Here is a 22,413-nt window from a genome sequence, read left to right on the forward strand (position 1 = left end):
CACCTGCGAGGGAATGCATCGCAATGTGATTTGCAAGAGCTACCGAAGGGCAGCGGGGAACTGGCTGAATAAATTATGGTACTTTCCCATAATGGAAATTATATTTTAAAAAGAAATGATCTACATTATCAATATAAAAATAGCTCCAAGATCTTTGGGCAGAATACTAAATATATTATGTATTTTATGGAAAAGTGGGGAAACAGAACTTTTTATTCCTAGTTGCTTATATGGAGCACTGTAGAAGGATGTGTGTGTCTCTATGGAAAAACAGACAAGAAATTAAAAAATAATGGTGAGGGGACTGGGTGCATAGATGCTAGGAATGGGAAGAAGACTTCCCACTGAAAAATCTTTTTTTTGTTTTTTATAATATATATATTATCATCTGAAAAAAAATTACATTTTGAAATGCTATTTTGTGATGCTACTGGACACATTTTAAATATCAAGCAGCATATTCGCTGCTGTCCTGTTAGGCAGTCAAGGATGATGACATCACAGTTATATTCAGAATCAATATTTCAACAGTTCTTGAGATTAGTATCAAAGACTGAATTCAGCATGGTCAAATACCTGGGACCAACTTGAAACAGATCAAAAATGATCTTGAAACAGACCAAAAATTGTCCTTACCAAGCTGTTCTCAAGACCTCCTCCTTAGGCTCTTCATTTAAACTTCAAGTCTCAGTCCTCTTTTTAAAACCCTTTGCAATATGATGTTTACAAATACAGGCTTTGGCTATCATGGAATCCTGCACTATAACCTGCAACCAAATAGCTCTGTTTCTTCATGTTTAAAATAGAAACAATGCAAAACTTATAGATATCTGTGAAGACGTAGTGAGTTACTCTACATAAACTTGGCATACGATAAAAGCTAAAGGAATAGGAAGTCTCCCTGCTGCTACTGCACTGAGCAGTAAGGCCTCCTCATGACCCGAATTTTAACTGGATGCTGGACTCTGGCATGTTGGATGGAAACCCTGGCTACTAATCTTTTTTTATTTTTTTTGTTCTTTTTTTTTGTGTGTGGGTCTGGGGATGGAACCCAGGGACATTCAACCTCCCAGCTACACCCCCAGCCCTATTTTTTTATTCTTTATTTTGAAACAGGTCTCACTAAATTGCAGAGGGCCTCACTAAGTAGCTGAGGCTGTCCGCGAGCCACAATCCTCCTGTGTCAGCCTCCCGAATGCTAGCCACCACACCTGGCTTCTGGCTAGTAATCTTACAAAAGAAGACAAGGTAGATATTATCTTCACTCAGTCCCAGAAACAATTGTACCTTTATTATTTAAATAATTACCCATAAAGTTAGGCTCATTTTCTACCACTGAATTAAAACTCTTCTGCTTGAATACATGGAGCTCCTACTTAATAATTCTTTCACTCCATAATTCAAATGTAATATTCATTATTTATCGAAAGTCATCAGCGGTTTCAGCTTCTTCTTGCCAAAATAATTTTTATTATGAGGTATAATTCACCTCACTTCTACACTCAAAATTAGCTTACAATGTCTCTCAATCATTGCAATAATGATACTTAGAATGATTTTTATTATACCAACATCATCTTATTTGTAATAAATACTATTTTCAATGTCCATAATCCACATTATTAACAATAAAATTAATATTACCTACTTGTAATGAGTAAACTACTGTAATAAACATGAGAAGCTTTGGGGAAAAATATACTACCCAAGTGTAAGTTTTAGATATCAGTGAAAATTAGAGCTTTAGAATTGATTATCAGAAAGCAACACACACCACAGTGGCCCCACTGTTGAACGTTGGCAGAATTTCTCATCAGTTGCCTCAGAGAAAACAACTGGAGAATATCAAGGGCAACAGGTTTTAAAAACTGTAATATATGCTTAATCCTTGGGCTATAAACCAAAAATTCTTAATTAAAAATTAAAGTCTTCCTCTTAATGGTGTAACTCAAAGAAAAATCAAGGTTACTTGTGTTATTATACAGAAGTTTAGTTGGACATTGTGGGGCAATGTGGCTTACATCGCTTGGGAAAACAGGAAAAGAAAAGCCCCTGAGATAGACTGTTATCCATAGACACATTAAGAAAGATAAAATAATGTCAATGTAATGCTAAGTGATAAGGGGTGTGCTAGAAGAAATGGAGGAAAAGTGGCCATAGAGGCTTTTTTGCATTTTAATTACACCTTAAAGAAAGGTAACGGTTCCGTATCCAGAATGGCGGACAAGATCATTTCAAATGCAAGAAATAACTTGGAGAGAGACGAGAAGGACACGGCAGAGCCGGACTGTGGAATTACACCCTGGAGTGTAGCACAGAAATAATAGTAGGAAGGAAAGCAGAGAAGCAAGCAAGAAAACAGAGCTGGAGAATTTAGACCTTTTCTTCATAATCCATGAAAGTCTATGTATGAAAAGTATTTTATTAAGAGTCATCTTACCAATGGGTTTGGTGGCGCACACCTGTGATCCCAGTTCTTGGGAGGCTGAGACAGGAGGATCTCAGTTTGAGGTAGCCTCACTAATTAGCAAAGACTCTCAACAACTTGGGGAGACCCAGTTTCAAAGCAAAATATAAAAAAAAAAAGGTCTGAAGGTATGGCTCAGAAGTAGAATGCCCTTGGGGTCAATCCCCAGTAACACACACACACACGCACGCACACACACACACACACACACACACACTAATTCATTAAAGAATAGTTTTATAAAAGTTTCTGCGGAAAATTAGACTGCTAGTTGAGTACAAATACATTTGGGTTCTGGGTGTGGGGGGTAAAAGTGTGCTGGAAATTCAGGCAAAAGGTTTTGTGAGCCTGAATTGATTTCTATGAAACAAGAAATAACTGCAGACACATAGAGAAAGACTATTTGTAACTGCAAATGTTTGCTGAGTGCTGACAATGGACAACTTCTGCATTTTATCAGTTAAACATCACAGCTCTCCAGACCTAGATAATTACTATTCCCATTTTCTGAAAGTTAATTATCATAGTCAGAAGCAATAGTGCTCAGACTTGAACCCAGATGCACTGACTTCTAAAGTCCACACTTCTAATCTCCCTAGTTTCTAATATTTATGCTCATTATATCAAACATCAGGAGTAAAATATAAACACACACACACACACACACACACACACAACAACAACAACAACAACAACACTGAGGTTTCAGGCTTGAGGAATAATGGATTCTATCAAAACAAACCTTAGAAGAAAGAGTTAGTCCAGAAAGATAGAATGCTCTTTTACATAGTCTTTTAGTCTTTAACTGATTGAGTTGTTCCTTGCCAAGGTGCTTCTAACTTAACTCAGTGAAATTCACTTTTTTTCTTTTCCTCAGGTGAGAGGTTTGCAGACAAGACCCCAAAGGTACAGTTGGTGATCTCCTATGAGGACACGAAGCTGACCCTTTTGGTGAAACACATGAAAAACATTGTAAGTGCATTACATGTACTAAGAAAGGTGCAGCCTACCCTCGAAACTCAGTGTCCACATTAATACAAAAGAATGGGTCTAGCAACCAAGCTTAAGGGAGGAACAACCAGGCAATCGCAGCATCTTTGTCTCGGTGCAATTGGGATCCTTGGGCTAAAGACTATGAAATAGCTCACAGGGAAAGTCTTAAGATGAAAATTGGGCCAGGTGTGGTGGCGCACGCTTGTCATCCCAGCATTCGGGAGGCTGAGACCTGGAGGATCCCGATTCGGACAGCCTCAGCTACTTAGTGAGGCCCTCTGCAACTCAGTGAGACCCAGTTTCAAAATAAAGAATAAAAAATGGGGCAGGGGGTGTAGCTCGTAGGTCAAATGCCCCTGGGTTCCATCCCCAGACCTGCAAAAAAAAAAAAAAAGAAAAGAAAAAGAAAATTAGACTTTATTCAAAATGCGGCGTCAGGAAAATAAAACTAGCAAAGAGGCTCTGAGGAAGCAGGCATTGTGAGAGAATTGAGGCTAAAAGGAGAAAAGCTGAATCTCAACAATTCCTGCTGAGCTTGGTGAACTGACTCTCAGCTTCTCTGAGAAGCCAAGACCTCTGAGCCCCCCCCCACAAATTCCCACTATACCTTGAGTTTACAGGGTCATCTTAATTACCATATTCTAATGTAATTGTAATTGGCGTTGGTGTGTATATCTCTTGCCTTAAAAAGCATTGCATTCTTTTTTAAGTTTTAATTGGTGCACTGTAGTCATACATCTTAATGGGGTACAAGATGGTGGAGGCGTACATGCACACCCCACCCAATTAGCCTTCCCCAGTTCCCACCATATTCCCTCCCCCTCCATCATCTCATGTTTGGCTTAGTGATTGGCTTCGATACGTTTGTGGATGTACTTCCTGACCATTAAAGAGTTTCCTTCTTCCCCCCTCCCATCCCTTCAGTTAGAGCACGTTATTTGCTCGTCTATAGTATCCCCTTTGTCTAGACTTCCTCCTATGACCCATTTTCTTCCTAGTTTCCGCAAATCAGAGCATCTGATTTCTTACTTTTTGTGATGGACTCATCTCCCTTAGCATAATGTTCTCCAGTTCCATCCATTTCCCTCTAAATGACATAATTTTGCTCTTATGGCTGAGTAAAATTCCATTGTGTCCATATCCCACAGTTCTGTAATCCACTCATCTGTTGATGGACATCTTGGCTGGTTCCATAGTTTGGCTGTGGTGAATTGTGCGGCTATGAACATAGATACACATGCATTCGTTTGGTAGTTTGGTTTCCATTCTTTTGGGTAGGTACCCAGAAGTGGTATTGCTGGATCATACAAAGAGGGAGGCAAGTCAGATGCAAAAATAATAACTGGACCTTGTCACTAAGGAGGAGGGGGAGACAGGCACAGTGGCACAAACCTGTAATCTCAGGACTTGGGAGATTGAGACAGGAGGATCACAGGTTCGAGGACAGCCTCAGCAATATAGCAAGACCCTCAGAAACTTAGTGAGACCCTGTTTTTCAAAGTAAAAAGTAAAAAGCTCAGAGGTAGAACATCCCTGGGCTTAATCTCCAGGACCAAACAAATAAACAAAAGAAAGAGAGGGTGCTCTCTGTGATAGTGGTTAAGTAGCCGTGTCTGGGTATAGTGAATAGAAAAAGGTCCATCTAAACCCCGCCAGCTCCACCAATCCTCCTGGGCTCTAGTCCAGCAGCTCCGTACCCTGTCTCTCCCTACTATGCTTCATATGATGTGAAGACCATCGGTATCACAATTTTGACTCAAAGGCATATAAATCTCCCAGGATGCATTGGGAAAGAATAAGGGAGCAAACTTCTCTGCATGACGGGAGTCTGGTACATGCTGAGACTTGATAGATGTTTGTTTGGTGAATAAACAGTTGGCATAATTTGCAATGGAACCGTCCAAAACAAACTTAGTCTTAGCCAGACATCCACGGATGCTTGTTAGCAAGTCTGAGGTGTTCACAGACAGTATCTTTTGTATTATCTGGGCAAATATTTTTTACAAATGTTTAGATCTTTTACTCACTAAAATAGTTTTCTTCCATTGCTTTTGATAAGATAATTGCTTTTCATAAGGACAGCAGCTATTTAGGAAACTATTAAACTCATTGAATATTGAGTCAGATATTATTTATGGCTACATGCATGTTTATGGCCTACAGCATCTCTATAAACATGATAAAGCAATATAGTAAAAATATTCTTACACAAACCAGATGTGGTAGTATATTCTTGTAATTCTAGTACGTGAGAGATTGAAACAATTAATCATAATTTCTAGGCCAGTCTAGCCACTTGGCAGGACCCTCAGCAACTTAGCCAGACCCTGCTTCAAAAATAAAAATTAAAGCCTGGTGTGGTGGTGCACGCTTGTCATCCCAGCATTCAGAAGGCTGAGACAGGAGGATCACAGATTCATCACCACCCTCAGCTACTTAGTGAGGCCCTATTTCAAAGTAAAGAATAAAAAATTGGGCTAGGGGTGTAGGTTGGAGGTAGAATGCCTCTTGGTTCAACCCCCAGTACTGTCAAAAAAAATTAAAATAAGGTTGGGGATATAGCTCAGGGGTGAAATACTTCTGGGTTCAGTCTCTAGTAGCAAGAAAAAAGTATATATAAACATGATAAAACAATATATTAATAAATATTGTTAAAGAAGTTAAAATAATATATATATGTTCATTATATAATATATAATATGCTATATTATTGTTAGCCTTGAAAATAGTCCCCTTAGAAACTATTTGTTTCGGTAATGTCCCTGCTTAAAACCTTTTAGAAAATGCCTATTAAAATTGAAATTGCTTTTTTTTCTTTTAGAGCCGGCACATAAACCACATAGTAAACTTGGCGATATTATTTAACGGTCATGCTGAATTTTTGATCAAAAGTGATATTAACCAACTTGGTCATCCATTTCATTCACCAGATATATTCTCAAATTCCTTGTGACCGTTTTCAGAGATGCATTTTACATCCAGATGAAGCCACATTACGGAGGATTTGCTGAGGCCCTTCGAGGGAACGCCGGGCGGGCAAAGGGGTAGAAAACGCATGAGGGACAGCGAGTTTAACACTGAGGTCACGTTAGGGAGAAACAGCAGAGAACCCAATAAACCCCATAAAAAGTAAAAACAAACAAAAACATGGCAGCCCAAACCTAGACCATCGTGGCGCGCTCAGCAGCCCGTGCCAGCCCTGTGATGCTTTTTGTGACCTGACTTCTCAGTCGGCCTCCTCGCGTCTCTCTCTTCCCCCGTCTCTTAACACTGAGAGACTCTGGTGCCCTGAAATCCAGCGTCTGACCGCATCTCTCTCCCTCTCACTGCAACACTTTAAACATCACTTTCTTTTCCTGCGCCCCCTACTCACCAAGCCAGCTCGGAGCTCTCCCCTAAAATCCACGCTTGTGTCCACTACTAACAGCTCTTCCAGCTCCAGCAGAGATCCGGTGGCGTCTCAACCTTGCTATGCACGGGCTGGAACCTCTGGTGACTGGGCTTCTAAACCGACCGGCCTTCCTCATCTCCATAAACAGCACCTTTGGCCTTCTAGTTACGCGGGGTAAAGTCGTGGGAGCATTTGGACACCTCTCCTCCTCTCCCAAGCTGCAGCCGCCACATTAGCAAATTCTGCTGGTCTGCTTTCCAAGTAAACCCAGACCCCGGCTCTTCCCAGCCCCGCGGCCACCGCTGGATCCAGCCAGCATCGTGTAGGACAGCTGTGGTCCCTGCGTGGTCCTCCTGGCTTCTTCCCTCCTCTCTTCATAATCTCCCCCTCACTGCTAGAAAGCTCCTTTAAGATGAAGGCCAGAGCCTGCATTCCTTTCTTTGTATCTCTTTTGGAGCATGACACATCACAAGAACCAATCAATATACCTACTCATGACCTGTGAGGACTCCCAATCGGGCCCCTTGGACCTCTTCAGCCACACCCCTTATCTCAGAACCCCGCAGTCACTCAGTCCGGTCTCAGTGACTTCCTTGAACATGGCAGGCTTGTTGCTGCCACAGGGCCTTTGTATATGCCACTTAATCCATCCTGAATGCTCTTCCCCGGACTCATGGCCCAATATTCTCTATGCCTCAGCCTCACGTGTCCTGTATTTTACTGTGAGTCCTCTCTGAGGCCCACATGTAAAAATGCACGCAACCATTCTTTGTGGTAATTGAAATACTTATTTTCAGCCAGCACAGGGCCACTCATCTATAATCCCAGTGCTTGGGAGGCTGAGATAGAAGGATGGCAGGTTTGAGTCAACCGCAGCAACTTAGAGAGACCCTGTTTCAAAAATACACCCTGAGGGTACAACTCACAGGTAGAATTCTCCTGGGTTCAATCCCCAGTACCAAAAAAAAATAAAAGAACATATCTTCCTTTCTTATTTTTTCCCCTAATTGTGTCACTACTACACACTAAAATATCTAGCTAAATGCCAAGTACACAGAAGGTGCTCAATGGATATTTGGTTGAATTAAAGAACATCAGGTTACTCTGGCTGTGAATAACTAAGGACTAGGATTTTTCTCACCTAAAAATCACAACAAAGTTCTCACATGCTGCAGCTGCTTTCAAATGATTATTTTACTCTCCTTATTTGAAGGAAGAGCATTTTAATATAAATGATATAAAAATCCATCTATAAATTCTCGGCATATTTTCTTTGCTCATTTCAAGTTTTAGCTAATTGTTATTTATTTTCTGAGCCTTCAATGTGTTCACATGCCAGAGTAATCAGACTAAAGAAGTTGTGCTTGATTTTATATTAATATTAAAATGAATTATCTTGCCTGTGGTTCTGATATATTTAAAATTAAGTTTGATGAAAGGAACTCTTTATCTCATATTAAATCTTTGAAGCTTTGCTCTAAGAATTACTTCTCTCCTGTGAGATCACAAGCTAAAACAAAAATACTAAAACTTTTTTCCTTTCAAAGCAGCAAAACGTTTTACTCTACTGAACAGAGACTGACAAAGTACTGCAATTGTTTTCTAATTATTTAGAAGCTTGGCCAAAAGTTTTTTTCCTAATAATACTTCAGTTCATATGACAGGGAAATATATAAAAATTATTTAGATTTGAAATATTTTGTAAAATCTCCCTAACACCTTCCCAGGTATCCCACCTCAAGATGCTCTCGTCTAAGCTGGGCGTGGTGGTGCACACCTATAATCCCACTACTTGGGGCACTGAGACAAGAGGGTCTCAGGTTAAGGGCCAGCCTCAGCAACTTAGCAAGACTCTGTTTCAAAACTTAAAAAGAGGCCGGGCGTGGTGGCGCACGCTTGTAATCCCCGCGCTTGGGAGGCAGAGACAGGAGGATCGCGCAGGTTCGAAGCCAGCTGCGCACGCTGGCTTAGGAGACCCTGTTTCCAAATAAAGATGTAAAAGTAGGTCTGGGAGTGTAGCCCGGAGGTAGAAGGGCTTCCAGGAACCCCAGTACCACCAAAAAAAAATTAAAATTAAAAAAGAAATTTGCAAAGGAACGGGGATGTAGTTGAAGGTAGAATGAGCCCGAGTTCAATCTCCAGTAACAAAAACCAGAATGCCCTGTCCCATTGACTTGTACCGTGCCTGTCTCTGCATTCCCCCTTAACATGTACATTTCTCAAATCTCTCTCCTACTGGGCTGTTTTCTTCTTCCTGCACCAGACCATGAACATTTCTCTGAAAAGAATCAATACAATGAAACCCTCTTCTGATATAAAATCGACCCACACTGTTGGAAGTTCTTATACTGTAACAGAATAGTTATTTAAAAGGAGGAGCAAGTAACATCACAAAAAACAGGACCCACTGTGTAGACGGTCTTATTTGTTGTTGCTGTTGTTTTCATATGATGCAAAATAGGAGAATATAGCTCCTGCATGAAAATTAGCAGAAGAGAAAGAGAAATTAGATCAAATAGAGTAACAGGACCCCAGGCTTAACATAGTCACAAATATATTACATTTTATACTTAAAATGTCTTAGCATTTTCGCCGGGCGTGGTGGTACACGCTTGTAATCCCCGCGCTTGGGAGGTGGAGACAGGAGGATCGTGCAGGTTCGAAGCCAGCCACGCTGGCTTAAGAGAACCTGTTTCCAAATAAAAATGTATAAAATAGGTCTGGGAGTATAACCCGGAGGTAGAAGGGCTTCCAGGAACCCCAGTACCACCAAAAGAAAAAGAAAGAAAGAAAAAGTCTTAACGTTTTCAAAGGCATTAGGATAGCCTGGGGTTTCTGGTTTTTCTAACGCAGGTTCCTGCAAGCCTGGGTTAGGATTGCTATGTTTTGTCACACAGGCAGCTCCCGGTTTCCTGGGTGACTCTATTCTCTTCCGTTTCTGGATTTGTTTTCTTTGTGCTGCACAATACAGGGATTCCAGACGGATTTCAGATGCAAGGATTCCATGAACACATTTTGAGAAGCAGTTCCAGAGTTGCTAGTTATGCCATAAAAGACTTATACACAGGACAGGTTCTGAGCTTGTCACTAAGTAAATTTTTTGACATCTAGATTCTTAAAGGAAACTTGTTACTGTTCCATCCTAAATTCATTTGTCTAAATAAATAGCGATCTTTTAATGAAGGATGATTTCCTTACAGCCAGCATCCCCTCACTTGAATTTGGCATGTGCACCATGAACAAAAATATATTCCAGAGTTGGCTTGTTATAACATTAGTCTCTCAATTTAAAGTATTAGAAGCAGAACATTGTTCAGTAAGGAGTACCCCACCCAGATCCAGATATTCAGATATTCTACTGTGTTTTCTGTTGAGATTAGCCAAGGAAATATCAACTGTTACAGTTAGATATAAAATGTCCCCTAAAAAGTTCAAGTATTAATGTTTGGAGAAGATGAGAGTCATGAGGGTTGTAGTACCAACAGTGGAAAATTTCATTAGTGTGTCCTGGGCCAGCAGGGTGTGGCTGGAGGGGTGGGTCCCTGGGGGTGCAGCTTTGGGGATTATATATGGATCCTCCTCCACCTGCTCTCTCTCTATGGCTTCTGGCTGCCATGATGTGAGGAGCACAGCCCATGCACTCTCCCTCTCTCCGCCTCCTGCCGCCATGTTCTAAGATCCACATTCCCCGGCCTCACATGGACTGAGCCTGCAACAGTAAAAAAATAAATCTTCTTTCCTGTAAATTACGTGGACAGATCTTTAGATTATGGCTGCAAGAATGACAATCAGAACACTGACCCTTCATGATTACCAAATATTTTTCAGTGATACCAGTCCTACATTTTCTACAAATCTGCTATCACCGATCCCTTTTTTAACAAGCAGCACTTACTGCCTCCTTCCTTCTTGAACTTTCCTGTTCTCAGTATCTCCATAAACCTTGACTGTCCACATATTTTCTCCACACCTAACAGCACTCTTTTTCAGCCTTCTTTAGCTCGTAAAATTTTAAAATAGATACTGTGTGTAGTGACTTAATAAAGGATGGCTTTACACTTAGCCCTTCAACGTGAAGATTTTCCAATATCCAAGGCTTTAACACTTAAAACTAATTTTCTAAGGCATTGCATCCAGTCTTGAGAAACTTTAAAGATAATATAAATTACTCCTAAATGTATAGCTCTATTTTTAATCTTTCTCTGAATTCCATTCACATCTTTCCAACCGTCTGATGGGCATTTAAACTCTGATATCTTTCTATCTCTTTAAGCTAAAAAATTCCAAAATTTGACCCTCTTCTAAAACCAGTTCTTTTTTATTTTTATTTCGGCAGGTCTGGGGATGGAACCCAGGGGCATTAGACCTCAAAGCTATACCCCCAGCACTATTTTTTATTCTTTATTTTGAAATAGGGTCTTACTAAGTTGCAGAGAGCCTCACTAAGTAGCTGAGGCTGTCCGCAAACTGTGATCCTCCTTTCTCAGCCTCCCAAATGTTGGGATGACAAGCGCGCACCACCACGCCCTGAATTACTTATTTTTATATACTCTTGTACCATCCTCACATAACTCCTGATTGAAATATTTCTATAATTTATTTTCCATATTTCATCCAATTTAAACTCTTAAATATAACAACTAACAAATCCTTTTAATTTCCCTTTACTTTTATTATACTCAAAATCTTACTGAATATCCGGTTAATTAATCTATCAATTATGTTGATTGATGTGATATTATCTATATTTGTTCTCTTTTTTCTCTAACCCACCCTGCATAGATCTGCTCTCATATCAACAAAAATTTTAATAGTGTCTGTAAATTTCAAATTTCTTACCCTAATACATAGGTATCTCAGAATTTAGTTTTAACTCACATTTTATTCCTTCCTCAACACAAAATTTGTATCATGTCTAGATGGTTCATTCATTGTTGACCAAACATCATCATTCAGAACAGCTGAATATCTATGTGTTCTTTCTATTTCCCTTCTACACCTAAAGCTGCCTTCCTCTCGTCTTCCCTTAGTCTCCTGGCTTATTCTCACTCCTGTGACCTTTTCTCCTCTGGGAACTTCTCATTCTTACTGCCCATACCATTCACCTGATATTCCTTGCCCTATATCAGCTCTTGAAAGGTTGATGGCCTTGGTTCATCTTGTAGTTTCAATCATGGAGAAAATGCAGAAAATGTAAAAATGATGGAAAATTTTTGTACACTCTACAGTGCTTAGCACAGCACTGAGCACATGGTTGTTAAATAAGTATGTATCTTCTTAAGCTGATATTATAGTTAGAATTTAGAGTGTCTCCTGAAGAGCACACATATTCATGTTCAGTGTAGGTTTAATTTAATCATGAGGGTTGTAATCCGGTCAGTAGATAAATACATTGTGATGAATTAACCAAGAACTGTGGTAACCTAGGCTGACAGTGTGTGTGTGGAGAAGATAGGTCCCTAGCACCGTGGCCTCAGGGACTCTGCTTTTGCTCTGAATCCCCTTGCCTGCTTGTACTCACTTGCTTCTGGCTGCCATTCTGTGAGGACAGATCCCTACTCTGTCCCTCTCTCTGTTTCCGCCACCATGTCCTGGAGTGAGTGGACCCTGCCCTCACATGGACTGAACCTGGAATCTCCAAGAAATTTTAAGCAAATAAATTGTCCATTCTCTGTGTTGTGTGGTAGGTTGGTTTGGATTATAGCAGTAAGGATGTTGACCCAAACAGTTTATATCACTGTTAGAAATATATTCCCTAATGTACATGCTGTGCATTCACACATATATCAAAGCCAATCACTAAGCCAAACATGAGAAAGAGGGAGGGGAGGGTATGGGATGGGAATTAGGGAAGGGCTAAATGAGTGATGTGTGCATGTAGGGCTCTACCATTTTGTAACCCCATTGAGAGGTATGACTACAATATACCAATAAAAATTAATATATATTTAACATATACTAATAACTATATATTAATAAATATATGTTAATATATTTAATACACATTTACTATATTAACATATATTTAAGGGCAGTTTAATGTGAGCCATTTTTATAAATCAATAGCTTTTCTCTGAATTTGGCTGTCTACAGTACTTAATAATAAACAGGATGTTCAAGTGTCAAATATTTCCTCCTAACATCTGTTTCACTTAAGAGGAATTAAATTCTTATTGAGGACTTTATTTTTATTTTTATGCGGATCATATGGAAAATGGTGGACATTCAGACTGTGCTTGGTGCTCCCTCTCACTATTTTTAAAAATGTTCAAAAACTCTTCACACACTTTTTTCTCTACAGATGATATAAACATCAATATATTTGCCTGTACATGAAGAGAATTTTATAATATAATCATTCTCTGGGACTTTCTTTAATGGTCTAATTTCTGTCCTTTCTCCAAGACCTCCTCAATTCTATATTCTGATCTACAAAAAAATAAAATAAAATAAGCTAAGAAAGAAGAAACAATAGAAAAAATATTACAAAACAGATGAATAAGAAAAGACTTAGAATAGCAAAAAGCTGAAAATTTAAATTTTATCAAATTATTTAGAAAGAGGGATTTAACTTAGGACTATGTTTTTTGTTTTGTTTTGTTTTTTGGTGGTACTGGGGATGGAACCCTGCTACCTCCAGGCTATACTCCCAGACCTATTTTTTATATTTTTATTTGGAAACAGGGTCTCTTAAACCAGCGAGAGGCTTCGAACCTCTGTGATACTCCTGTCTCCGCCTCCCAAGTTTGGGGATTACAAGCATGTGCCACCACACACAGCTGACACTAGTTTTTTAATATGCAAAATTTGCAAGCATTGATCAAATAAATAAGTTCCAAAGATTTTTAAAATGTTTTCTTTTGTCCAAAATGTTGAAGTAGTCTTCATTAACATGTGAGAAATTAACGTGAATTCAGGAAGTCATGCAGTCTCTGAGTTAAAACTCCAATCAGATATACACAGGTATTCATTTTGATAGACATAAAAAACCAATGACTCTCATCCATCTTCTCTAGCCTTATAAGGGCTAGACTCTTTTTTTCTTATACTTTTTGTATTCTGTTTTGCTTCAAGAGAGAAAAGTAGTGACTACCTAACTCCAACACGCATTCCTATAAAAATTTTTAGATTAGCCGGGCGTGGTGGCGCTCGCTTGTAATCCCTGCACTTGGGAGGCAGAGACAGGAGGATCACACAGGTTCGAAGCCAGCCTCCGCTACTTAGTGAGGCTCTCAGTAACTTAGTGAGACCGTGTTTCCAAAAATAAGTCTGGGAGTATAGCCCGGAGGTAGAAAGCCTCTGGGTTCCACCCCCAGTACCACAAAAAAAAAAAAAAAAAATTAGATTGAACTCAGAAGCATTCTACCTCCTGTCTCCTTCCCCCTCTGCCAAAGTCCCCAATATGTGCCATCGTGTGTGTGTGTGTGTGTGTGTGTGTGTGTGTGTGTGTGTGTATGCGCGCGCGCGCGTGTAATGGAGATGGTTGTACCAATGAGTTTATTTCTTTGATGGCAGAAGCTATCTCGATCCCTTTTCTCTGTTCTCAAATAGACCACACAATATGTCAGACACATGATAGTTAAACCTGTAAATTAATATTTTAAGTAAGTGACACCAGTGCTGTTAAAAGCTCAAATGGGTATGAAGTAAAGCCAGAGCCACATTATTAAATTCATAAAAATCTAGAAATCACCACTCTTATGTTAACCCATACACACACAGCGTAGAAAGATGGTTTCAACATTTAAGAAAAAAGCCAAACCATATTTCAAGCACTTGAACTGTACTTCTCTAGTTTGCTGTACACACTATCATTTTATCCAAAGACCCTTTTCATGCTGGCTAGCTAGCCTGAGCTTACAAATTGCAACTTGGCAGGTACACAGATGAGAAAATGCCTCTTTATTACGCTGCTTTGTTTCTGGAATAGACCTTCGGTTTGGGTAGTCTTATCATATTTTAATCATCGTCAGTTGATTTCCACTAAAGCTTATATTTTCCATGATTGGGAACATTGAACTTTTTAAAAAAATGAAAATTTTCATAAATTATTCATTGGAAGATAATAACCTATTAAATACAATTAAGCTTTAGATTAATCTTTAGAAGTATCCAAAGTGTCTGATATTTTTAAACCATCTTCATAACATTTCCTATAAAACTTGATCTAGAAGAGCTCCCAAGTCTTTGCCCTGGTTTGTATAAAGTCATATATGGCATCAGTTGATCACATAAGTTTTTCTAGAAAAACTTCCAATAAAATATGGAGAATAATATTGGCTTGAGAATTATGTTTTTAAAAAGTATTTCAAATATATTAAATACTATGTATTATGCATTAAAAATAAATACCTTTCTCATATATTCATATGAAAATACTGGCATACCCTGTTATGTTAGATGATTTAATTTACCTTATAAAGATTTTTAACTGATTTGTTTTTGTACCAACTAGAAATTGGTATTTTTGTTTGTTTGTTTTTTGTTTTTATTTTCTTCTCCATTTTGATCAGTTGCCTAGGTTTTCAAAATACTTTTATTTCTTGGGCATAAGAACAACATCAGTAGCATTGAAAGCCACTTGAAATGCTCTCTGCAATCTGGGACAAAGAAAATCAAGGCAGAAAATTGGTATATTTAATTATTCATACAACTAAAACAACACCACTTAGAGGTCAGCATTGTGAAAAAATAATTACTAATATGCAAGCATACATTTTAAGTTTTGCAACTTAAGATAATCACCAAGCTATATTTCACTCTTTTATTGAAAAATAAATCTTGCCACTAATAAAATCAAGGAATGCCAGAAGGTCTTCACTTGGACCAGTGGAGCCCCTTTTTAAACTGATTTTTAAAAAATAATTCATCAGATGTCTCTAAAATTCTCTTAATACCTGGTAAAGTTAAGAAATAGTCTTTTAACCTACTACAGATGCAGCAGTGCTTTTAAAATACTAAAGTTGCGTTAACAAGATCACCTACATGTATTTGACAAAACCGTAGTCCACACGTTTGAGACAGATCAGTTCTTCTGTGAAGACTGTTTGGTGGCTGTATTTGTCAGCATTTTAATGGCTATACTCCAAAGGACTTGACCATATAACTTAGAAGCAGGAGGGTGTATGTGCTCCCAGTTTCTGAGAATTCTGGGTTCAGTCCCTGTGAGGTTGGTGTCTGGGTCATAGGGATGGTGTTTGGGAGCAGAGAGAAGGAAAGCCCATGGGCTGCACTCCTCACATCATGGAGTCCAGAAGGAAGGGAGAAAATGAGGGAGGGGAAAATCATATCTAACCCCAATGCCACAACCCCAGGGAACCAACTCTCCAGCCACAAACTACCAGCTCAGGCCGCCAACCAGATAACAACACCACTGCAATGGATTTATCCTGAGATTTCAACTCTAATGACTTAACTACATCAACCCTGCATATTAATAAATGAGCTCTTTAGGCGACATTTTCTATCTAACTCTAACAGTGGTAAATGTGGATCCAGCCCCCGCCCTCCACTCCAGGGCCCCTAGAAGGCAACTCTCTGATTAAATACAAACACCTTACAATATCACCCGAGTGAAAAAAATATATCTACTTTTTTTCCTTCTTATACTCCACAAAGGAGAGGAAATATAGGGAGAATTTGTACAAGGATAAGAGAAGGCACAGAAATACAGCACACACACACACACACACACACACACACACACACACACACACACACAGCTCATAGTCTCCCAAGAAATTGGGAAAGTCATAATTAGCTCCACCACAGAGATTTGAATAGCTGAGTGTGCTTATTGGCTAATGGATTTTCAAAGAATTAAAAAGGGGAAAATCCAAAAAGGAGATTAAAAAAAAAAATGTCACAGAGAACTCAACCAAGTTTCAGAAAAGAAAAAAAAAAGACGGCTATCGGGGGAACCAGCTCTCCAGGTGAAAGTGGAGGGATGACTACAAGTCTTCCTGTCACTGAGCATAGATAATGATGCTCTCAGCCCAGGACAGCTCTGGAAAGGGTAGGGGAGCATAAGAAAAGGGAATATGCATACAGTTGTCTAATGTGACCTCAGAGACAGGATGAAGTCAGAGTCTTAGAAATGTAGTATTAAAGCCAGGCGTGGTGGCACACACTTGTAATCCCAGCATTCGGGAGGCTGAGACAGGAGGATCGCGTAGGTTCGAAGCCAGATTCAGATACTTAGTGAGGCCCTCTGCAACTCAGTGAGACCCTGTTTCAAAATAAAGAATAAAAAAGCAGGCTGGGGGTAGAGCTCGGAGGTAGAAGGCCCCTGGGTTCCATCTCTAGTACCACACACACACACACACACACACACACAAAAAGAATATTATGAAGGGAAGCCATGACCACAAAAGCAAAAATACAAGGTGATCGGAAGCCCAGTTTCAAGTGGGGATTTTAAAATTTTTGATTGCAGGCTCAGAAACAGGTCAATAGCTTTGAAAGAAGAGTGGGTGTGGGGAGGAATTAGGTTCTTAAGAACCAATAGAACAAAGCCCAAAGGAATTGAGGTAGAGAGAACCATAAGTGGATATTCCATTAAAGAATTTCTAATCTCCTAAAAAGACACACATATGAACCCTTTTTTTTTTTTTTTTTCGGTGCCCGGGGATGGGACCCAGGGGCACTTTGCTTCCAAGCTATACCCCCAGCCCTACTTTTTAGTCTTTTTATTTTTGAAACAGAGTCTCACTGAGTTTCAAAGAGCCTTGCTAAGTAGCTGAGGATGTCTGTGAACTGCCATTCTCTGTCCTCTACCTCCCAAATGCTGGGATTACAAGCGTGAGCCACCACGCCCTGCTGAACCTATTTTTAAAACCTAAAAAATGATAACTACTTAATAGCAAATTCAGAATCTATTGAGTTCAGAGATATTATGAGCAACAACAAAAAAAATGTTTCAATGGCTTTGCATTATCTTCTGAGCACAGTAAAGCCATTTGCCAGGATTTTAGAGGAAAGCAGTAATGCTACTTTATTGCAACCCACTGTGAATCAGCAAGTCCTCTGGAGGAACAAGGGGACTCTCCATTGTCCAGACTGAGAATGTCATATGTCTAAGCTTTCTGATTCGTCCTGTCAGTATTCATGCCCATGAAGGTCGAAATGCAGGCAGGATAAGAATCCCAGGCTAAGACAGTTTAGACAAGTAAAGGCTATTTAATCATTTTGATGTAAAATTGAATTTGCATAAACATAAGGGCAAAGGGTAAAATGCAAATTATTTGATGAGGAGATGGCTAGTGGTTTCTTTAATAAATTACCTGAGGTCTTTAAGAGACAGGATATGATGCCGGTAAGGGGACGAATCGATGTTGATAAGACAGCAACACTGGGTGAGAAGTTTCTCTGAGTCCTGAGAAATCAATGTCATCATTTAAAGCTGTTAAAGGAGAAATGAAGCCTGCTGCTCTCATTTAATATGCACCTGACAATCTGAAACCCGCACTCGTACGCCAGGCCCGGAACTGCAGAATGGTGAAGGTCTCGTCAAGGGCACTCACTTGGAAATAGAGGTCCAGAGCTGGTGCGTGGGTAACAGCCTGGTGAAAGTGGGTTCCACAAAGGGTCATTCCTCCTCTATCACTTGGAGATTATTCTTCAAGCAATGGGGAACCCTTGAACATCCAGAGAAAGGAAATTACATGATCAAGTCAGGTTTATGAAAATGAGATATATCAGTGATATACAGGATGAAGGAAGAGAAGAGATGGGAAGACCAGAAAGATTAAAAGTGATTACAATTAAAAGTCTAGAATCGAGATCTGTGTAGGCAAATAAACTGTGTAAAAAATAAATAAATAAATAAATAAATAAATAAATAAGAGGGAGTTGGATTCTGGTACATTTGTTGTATTTAAGAATCAAAAACAAGGAAAGCCCCAGAGAGAAGTAGTATTTATTTAGCAGGATTTTAAGGAGCTGAAAAAATTTGTTTTGGAGTAGTGAAAAAGAGTAGAAGATAGATTTTCATTTGAGATTATTATGTGTAGGAATGCCAAGAAGATGTTCAGGGGGAAATAGCCATAGGTCTCTAGGCTGAGACTCCAGGAATGAGCCAGGGATCCTTATTTGAGAGCTGTCTACATCAGTGGTTCTCAAATGGGTTTGATTTTGCCCCCAAGGTGGCACTTAACAATGTCTGGGGACATGTTTTGGTTGACCGCTAGAAAGTTGGCCCTACAGACATCTCATACACAGAGGAAGTAACAATGTCAGAACATTTTACATCCACAGAGCAGCCCCTGCACTAAAGACTTGAAAGAATGATCTGGCCCCAGCTGTCAACAGTGCCAAGGTCGAGAACCCCTCCCTGCTCTCTGGAATGTCGCCTGTTAAAGAACTTGCTCAACCAGCGCATATAGTGTATTCACATTTAATCTGTGGGAAGCAAAAACAGTACAGACATGTACCGTTCAAGCCCTGCCCTCCAATCAGGGTCTACTAGAGAAAAAAAATAATCAATGGAATACAGATAGTATAAAAGCAAAGAGAGATAAAGATACAGCTATAAAGAGATTTATTATGAGGAATTGGCTCATGGAGTTAAGGAGACCAAGAAGTTCCACAGTCTGCAGACTGCAAGCTGAAGTCTCAGGAAAGCCAATCAAGTACTCCAGCCCAAGTCCAAAGGCCTAAGAACCGGGAGAGCAGAGGGTTTAAGTCCTGATATAAAGCAAGGGGTTAGCAAGAGCCAGGCACTAAAAGCAAGGTCCCCTTCCTTAACACTGTGTTCTATTCAGGTCTTTGGTGGGTGAGATAATGCAAGGTCCCGCTCACACGGAGGAAGGCAGTCTGCTGTACACAGGCCACAGATTCACACGTAATATTGGAAACACCCTCCCAGACACTTCTAGAAATAATGCTCCACCTGGTATCTGAGCGTCCCATGGCCCCGCCAACTTCAATCCAACCCTCATCAACTTGGTGCTGATATGAATCTAACTGCACCTAATCTCTGAGTAAAGACAACAGCCAAGTTATAGTTATGCTGTATACAAAATAATGCACCAATAAAAACATATTAAAAAGAAAAAACTATATACTAACCTCTCCCTCAGCAAAGAAAGAGTCATTCCGTGGCATTTCTCTTCCTTAATATCTTACAGCTTAAATACTGATAGAGAATTAATAAAACTTAAATACTAAGATATAAAGAATACATTTTATGTAGCATAAGGTAATAAGAGAAAAAACAAAGATATTTGCTATATTATACCCACAAAATCGGTACAAACTAACAAGAAAATACTTGTGAAACTTAGGAGTAAATATTCATAAAATTCAGTCTTCATTTCTGTAATTGGTTATGTGGTTATACTTGATATTAATTAATTAATTTATGTGTTTATCAGCAGTACTGAGGATTGGACTCAGGGGCATTCTACCTCTGAGCTACACCCCTAATCCTATTTTATTTTTTATTTCAAAACAGGGTCTCAGGGCAGGCGTGGTGGTGCATGCTTGTCATCCCAGCATTTGGGAGGCGGAGATCTGGGGATGGCGGCTCGTGGACAGCCTCGGCTACTTGGCAAGGCCCTTCACAACTCAGTGAGATCCTGTTTCAAAAAATAAAAAAGAATTTTAAAAATAGGACTGGGGGTGTAGCGCAAAGGTAGAATGCCCCAGGCTTCTACCCCCAGCACCTCAAAAAAAAAAAAATCCAGGGTCTCACTAAGTTGCTGAGGTTGACCCAAACCTGTGAGCTTCCTGTCTAAGCCTTCCAAGTACTTGGATTACAAGCATGTGTCACCACACACGGTTCAAGTTGATATTATAACTACCCTCTTTCATTCTGCATTCTCCTTGCCTTTGGTATATAACTGCTGATCATGGTGAGTCAACTCTTCATCGTTCTGGCCAAAATACCTGACAAGAATAACAGAAGAAAGGTTGATTTGGCTCAGGGTTTCTGAGGGTCAGTCCATGGTCAGTAGGCTACAAGGTAGAAACATCACAGTGGCCGAGCATGGCAGAGGAGGGCTGCTTCAGCTCATGACTGCTAGAAAAGAGAAAGACAGAGGAAGGGACCAGGGACAGAAATCATCCTCGGCCACACCCCAGTGGCCTGCTTCCTCTATCTATGCCCAACCTGTCAACAGTTACTGCCAAGTAGCTCCATTCAAATTTTTAATGCACCAAATGGATTAATCCAAAAATTACTGAGAAAAAGCTCCACTCAATTTTTTTTTATTATAATACTGAGGATGGAACCCAGGGCCATTCTCAAAGGGCCTCACTAAGTAGCTGAGGTTGTCCACGAACCACGATCCTCCTGTCTCAGGCTCCCAAATGCTGGGATTACAAGCGTGCGCCACCACGCCTGGCTCCATTCAAATTTTTAATCCACCAAAAGGAAGAATGCACTGATAGGGTTAGGGCACTCATGACTGGATAATTTCACCTCTGAACCTTGCTGTATGGTGAGGTTTTACAGGACATTCCAGATCCGACTATACCAAACATCCATTCCTGATGGTTCTGGGCTATAGTTAACTCTGCCTGGACTGGGTTGCCGTGGTTTGCCATTGACTAATTGCAGAGCAGGTAACATTCAGAAATGCCCTAAAGGATCTCCTGTATTTCAGAGGTATCCTTCCTCCCCTCCCTGTGTAATTCTGTTTGTTTACCACACAAGTGGTAGACAGGATCAGTGACCAGAAGCCAGCACTGTAACTCTGTCTTCTAAGTTTTGATTTAGGAGGCATGGCTGGGCGGCAGTCTTCTAGGCCAACAGAGCATGAAGTTGTTGCAACAGGAAATACAAATCTTGCTAGTGGGTCACTGGGCCTACCAGTGCGTGGTATCAGTCTCTTTCCACTTATTGCTCCCTGAATGCATAAATCTAGGCTCTGGGAGAAATCATTCTAGTTATTGTATGTGATTCAAAGGATAGACAACTCTCGGGGAATTTCTCCCTACCTCTGCAAAGTGTCACCATCTTGCAGAGATGGTGATACTTTACCATCACTGATGGTAATACTCGTGGGTTAATTCATTTGGTGGATTATAACTAAATCTTCAAAAAGCCATTCTACCCTTTTGTAGAAACTAGCTACTTCAGGATGGTGGGAAACATGAAAAGACCAGTGAATTTTAGGAAGAAGGCTCAATTCTGCACTTCTTGGGGGGTGAAGTGATTTCTTTGGGCAGAAGCAATGTTATGTACAATACCATTATAGTTGATAAGAAAATCTGTAAGTCTGTGGACAATAGTTCTGATAAAGCAAGGGATGTAGAGAATTTATCCAGCATATTTATTTATGCAAATTTATCCAGCATATCTATTCCAATAAGTTCTAGGTGATTCTAGGAAACATAGCAATACCCTCATTCTCAGAAAAAAAAAATATATAAGACCCATTTCCTTTACCAAGTTTTTGAAACGGTGGGCTCATTCTCCAAAGGATATAGTAACAAATAAGTATATCATATCTAACACAATAGAAAAGAAGAAGCTGGGCAGGTCTAAAGCCAAGATGCTACAGATGGGAAGAGGGGATGTGAGGCAGAGATCCAGGTATCCCCTATTTGACTCTGCTCT

At 39.8% G+C, this 22,413-nt stretch overlaps 1 protein-coding gene across 1 annotated transcript in view; it reads left to right on the plus strand.

Annotated features, from left to right (window-relative positions):
• Window positions 1-22,413, plus strand: part of PIK3C2G (phosphatidylinositol-4-phosphate 3-kinase catalytic subunit type 2 gamma) — a gene marked incomplete at both ends in the record, with an annotated part of 285,908 nt that overhangs the window by 255,627 nt on the left and 7,868 nt on the right. Inside the window, one exon of the mRNA XM_080705040.1 lies at window positions 3,345-3,439. Within this exon, the coding sequence (XP_080561166.1) occupies window positions 3,345-3,439 (95 nt within the window). The remainder of the gene's footprint in view (window positions 1-3,344; window positions 3,440-22,413) is intronic.

The sequence above is a fragment of the Muscardinus avellanarius genome (genome assembly GCF_963383645.1).
Source record: "Muscardinus avellanarius genome assembly, chromosome: 11".
Lineage (NCBI taxonomy): Eukaryota > Metazoa > Chordata > Mammalia > Rodentia > Gliridae > Muscardinus > Muscardinus avellanarius.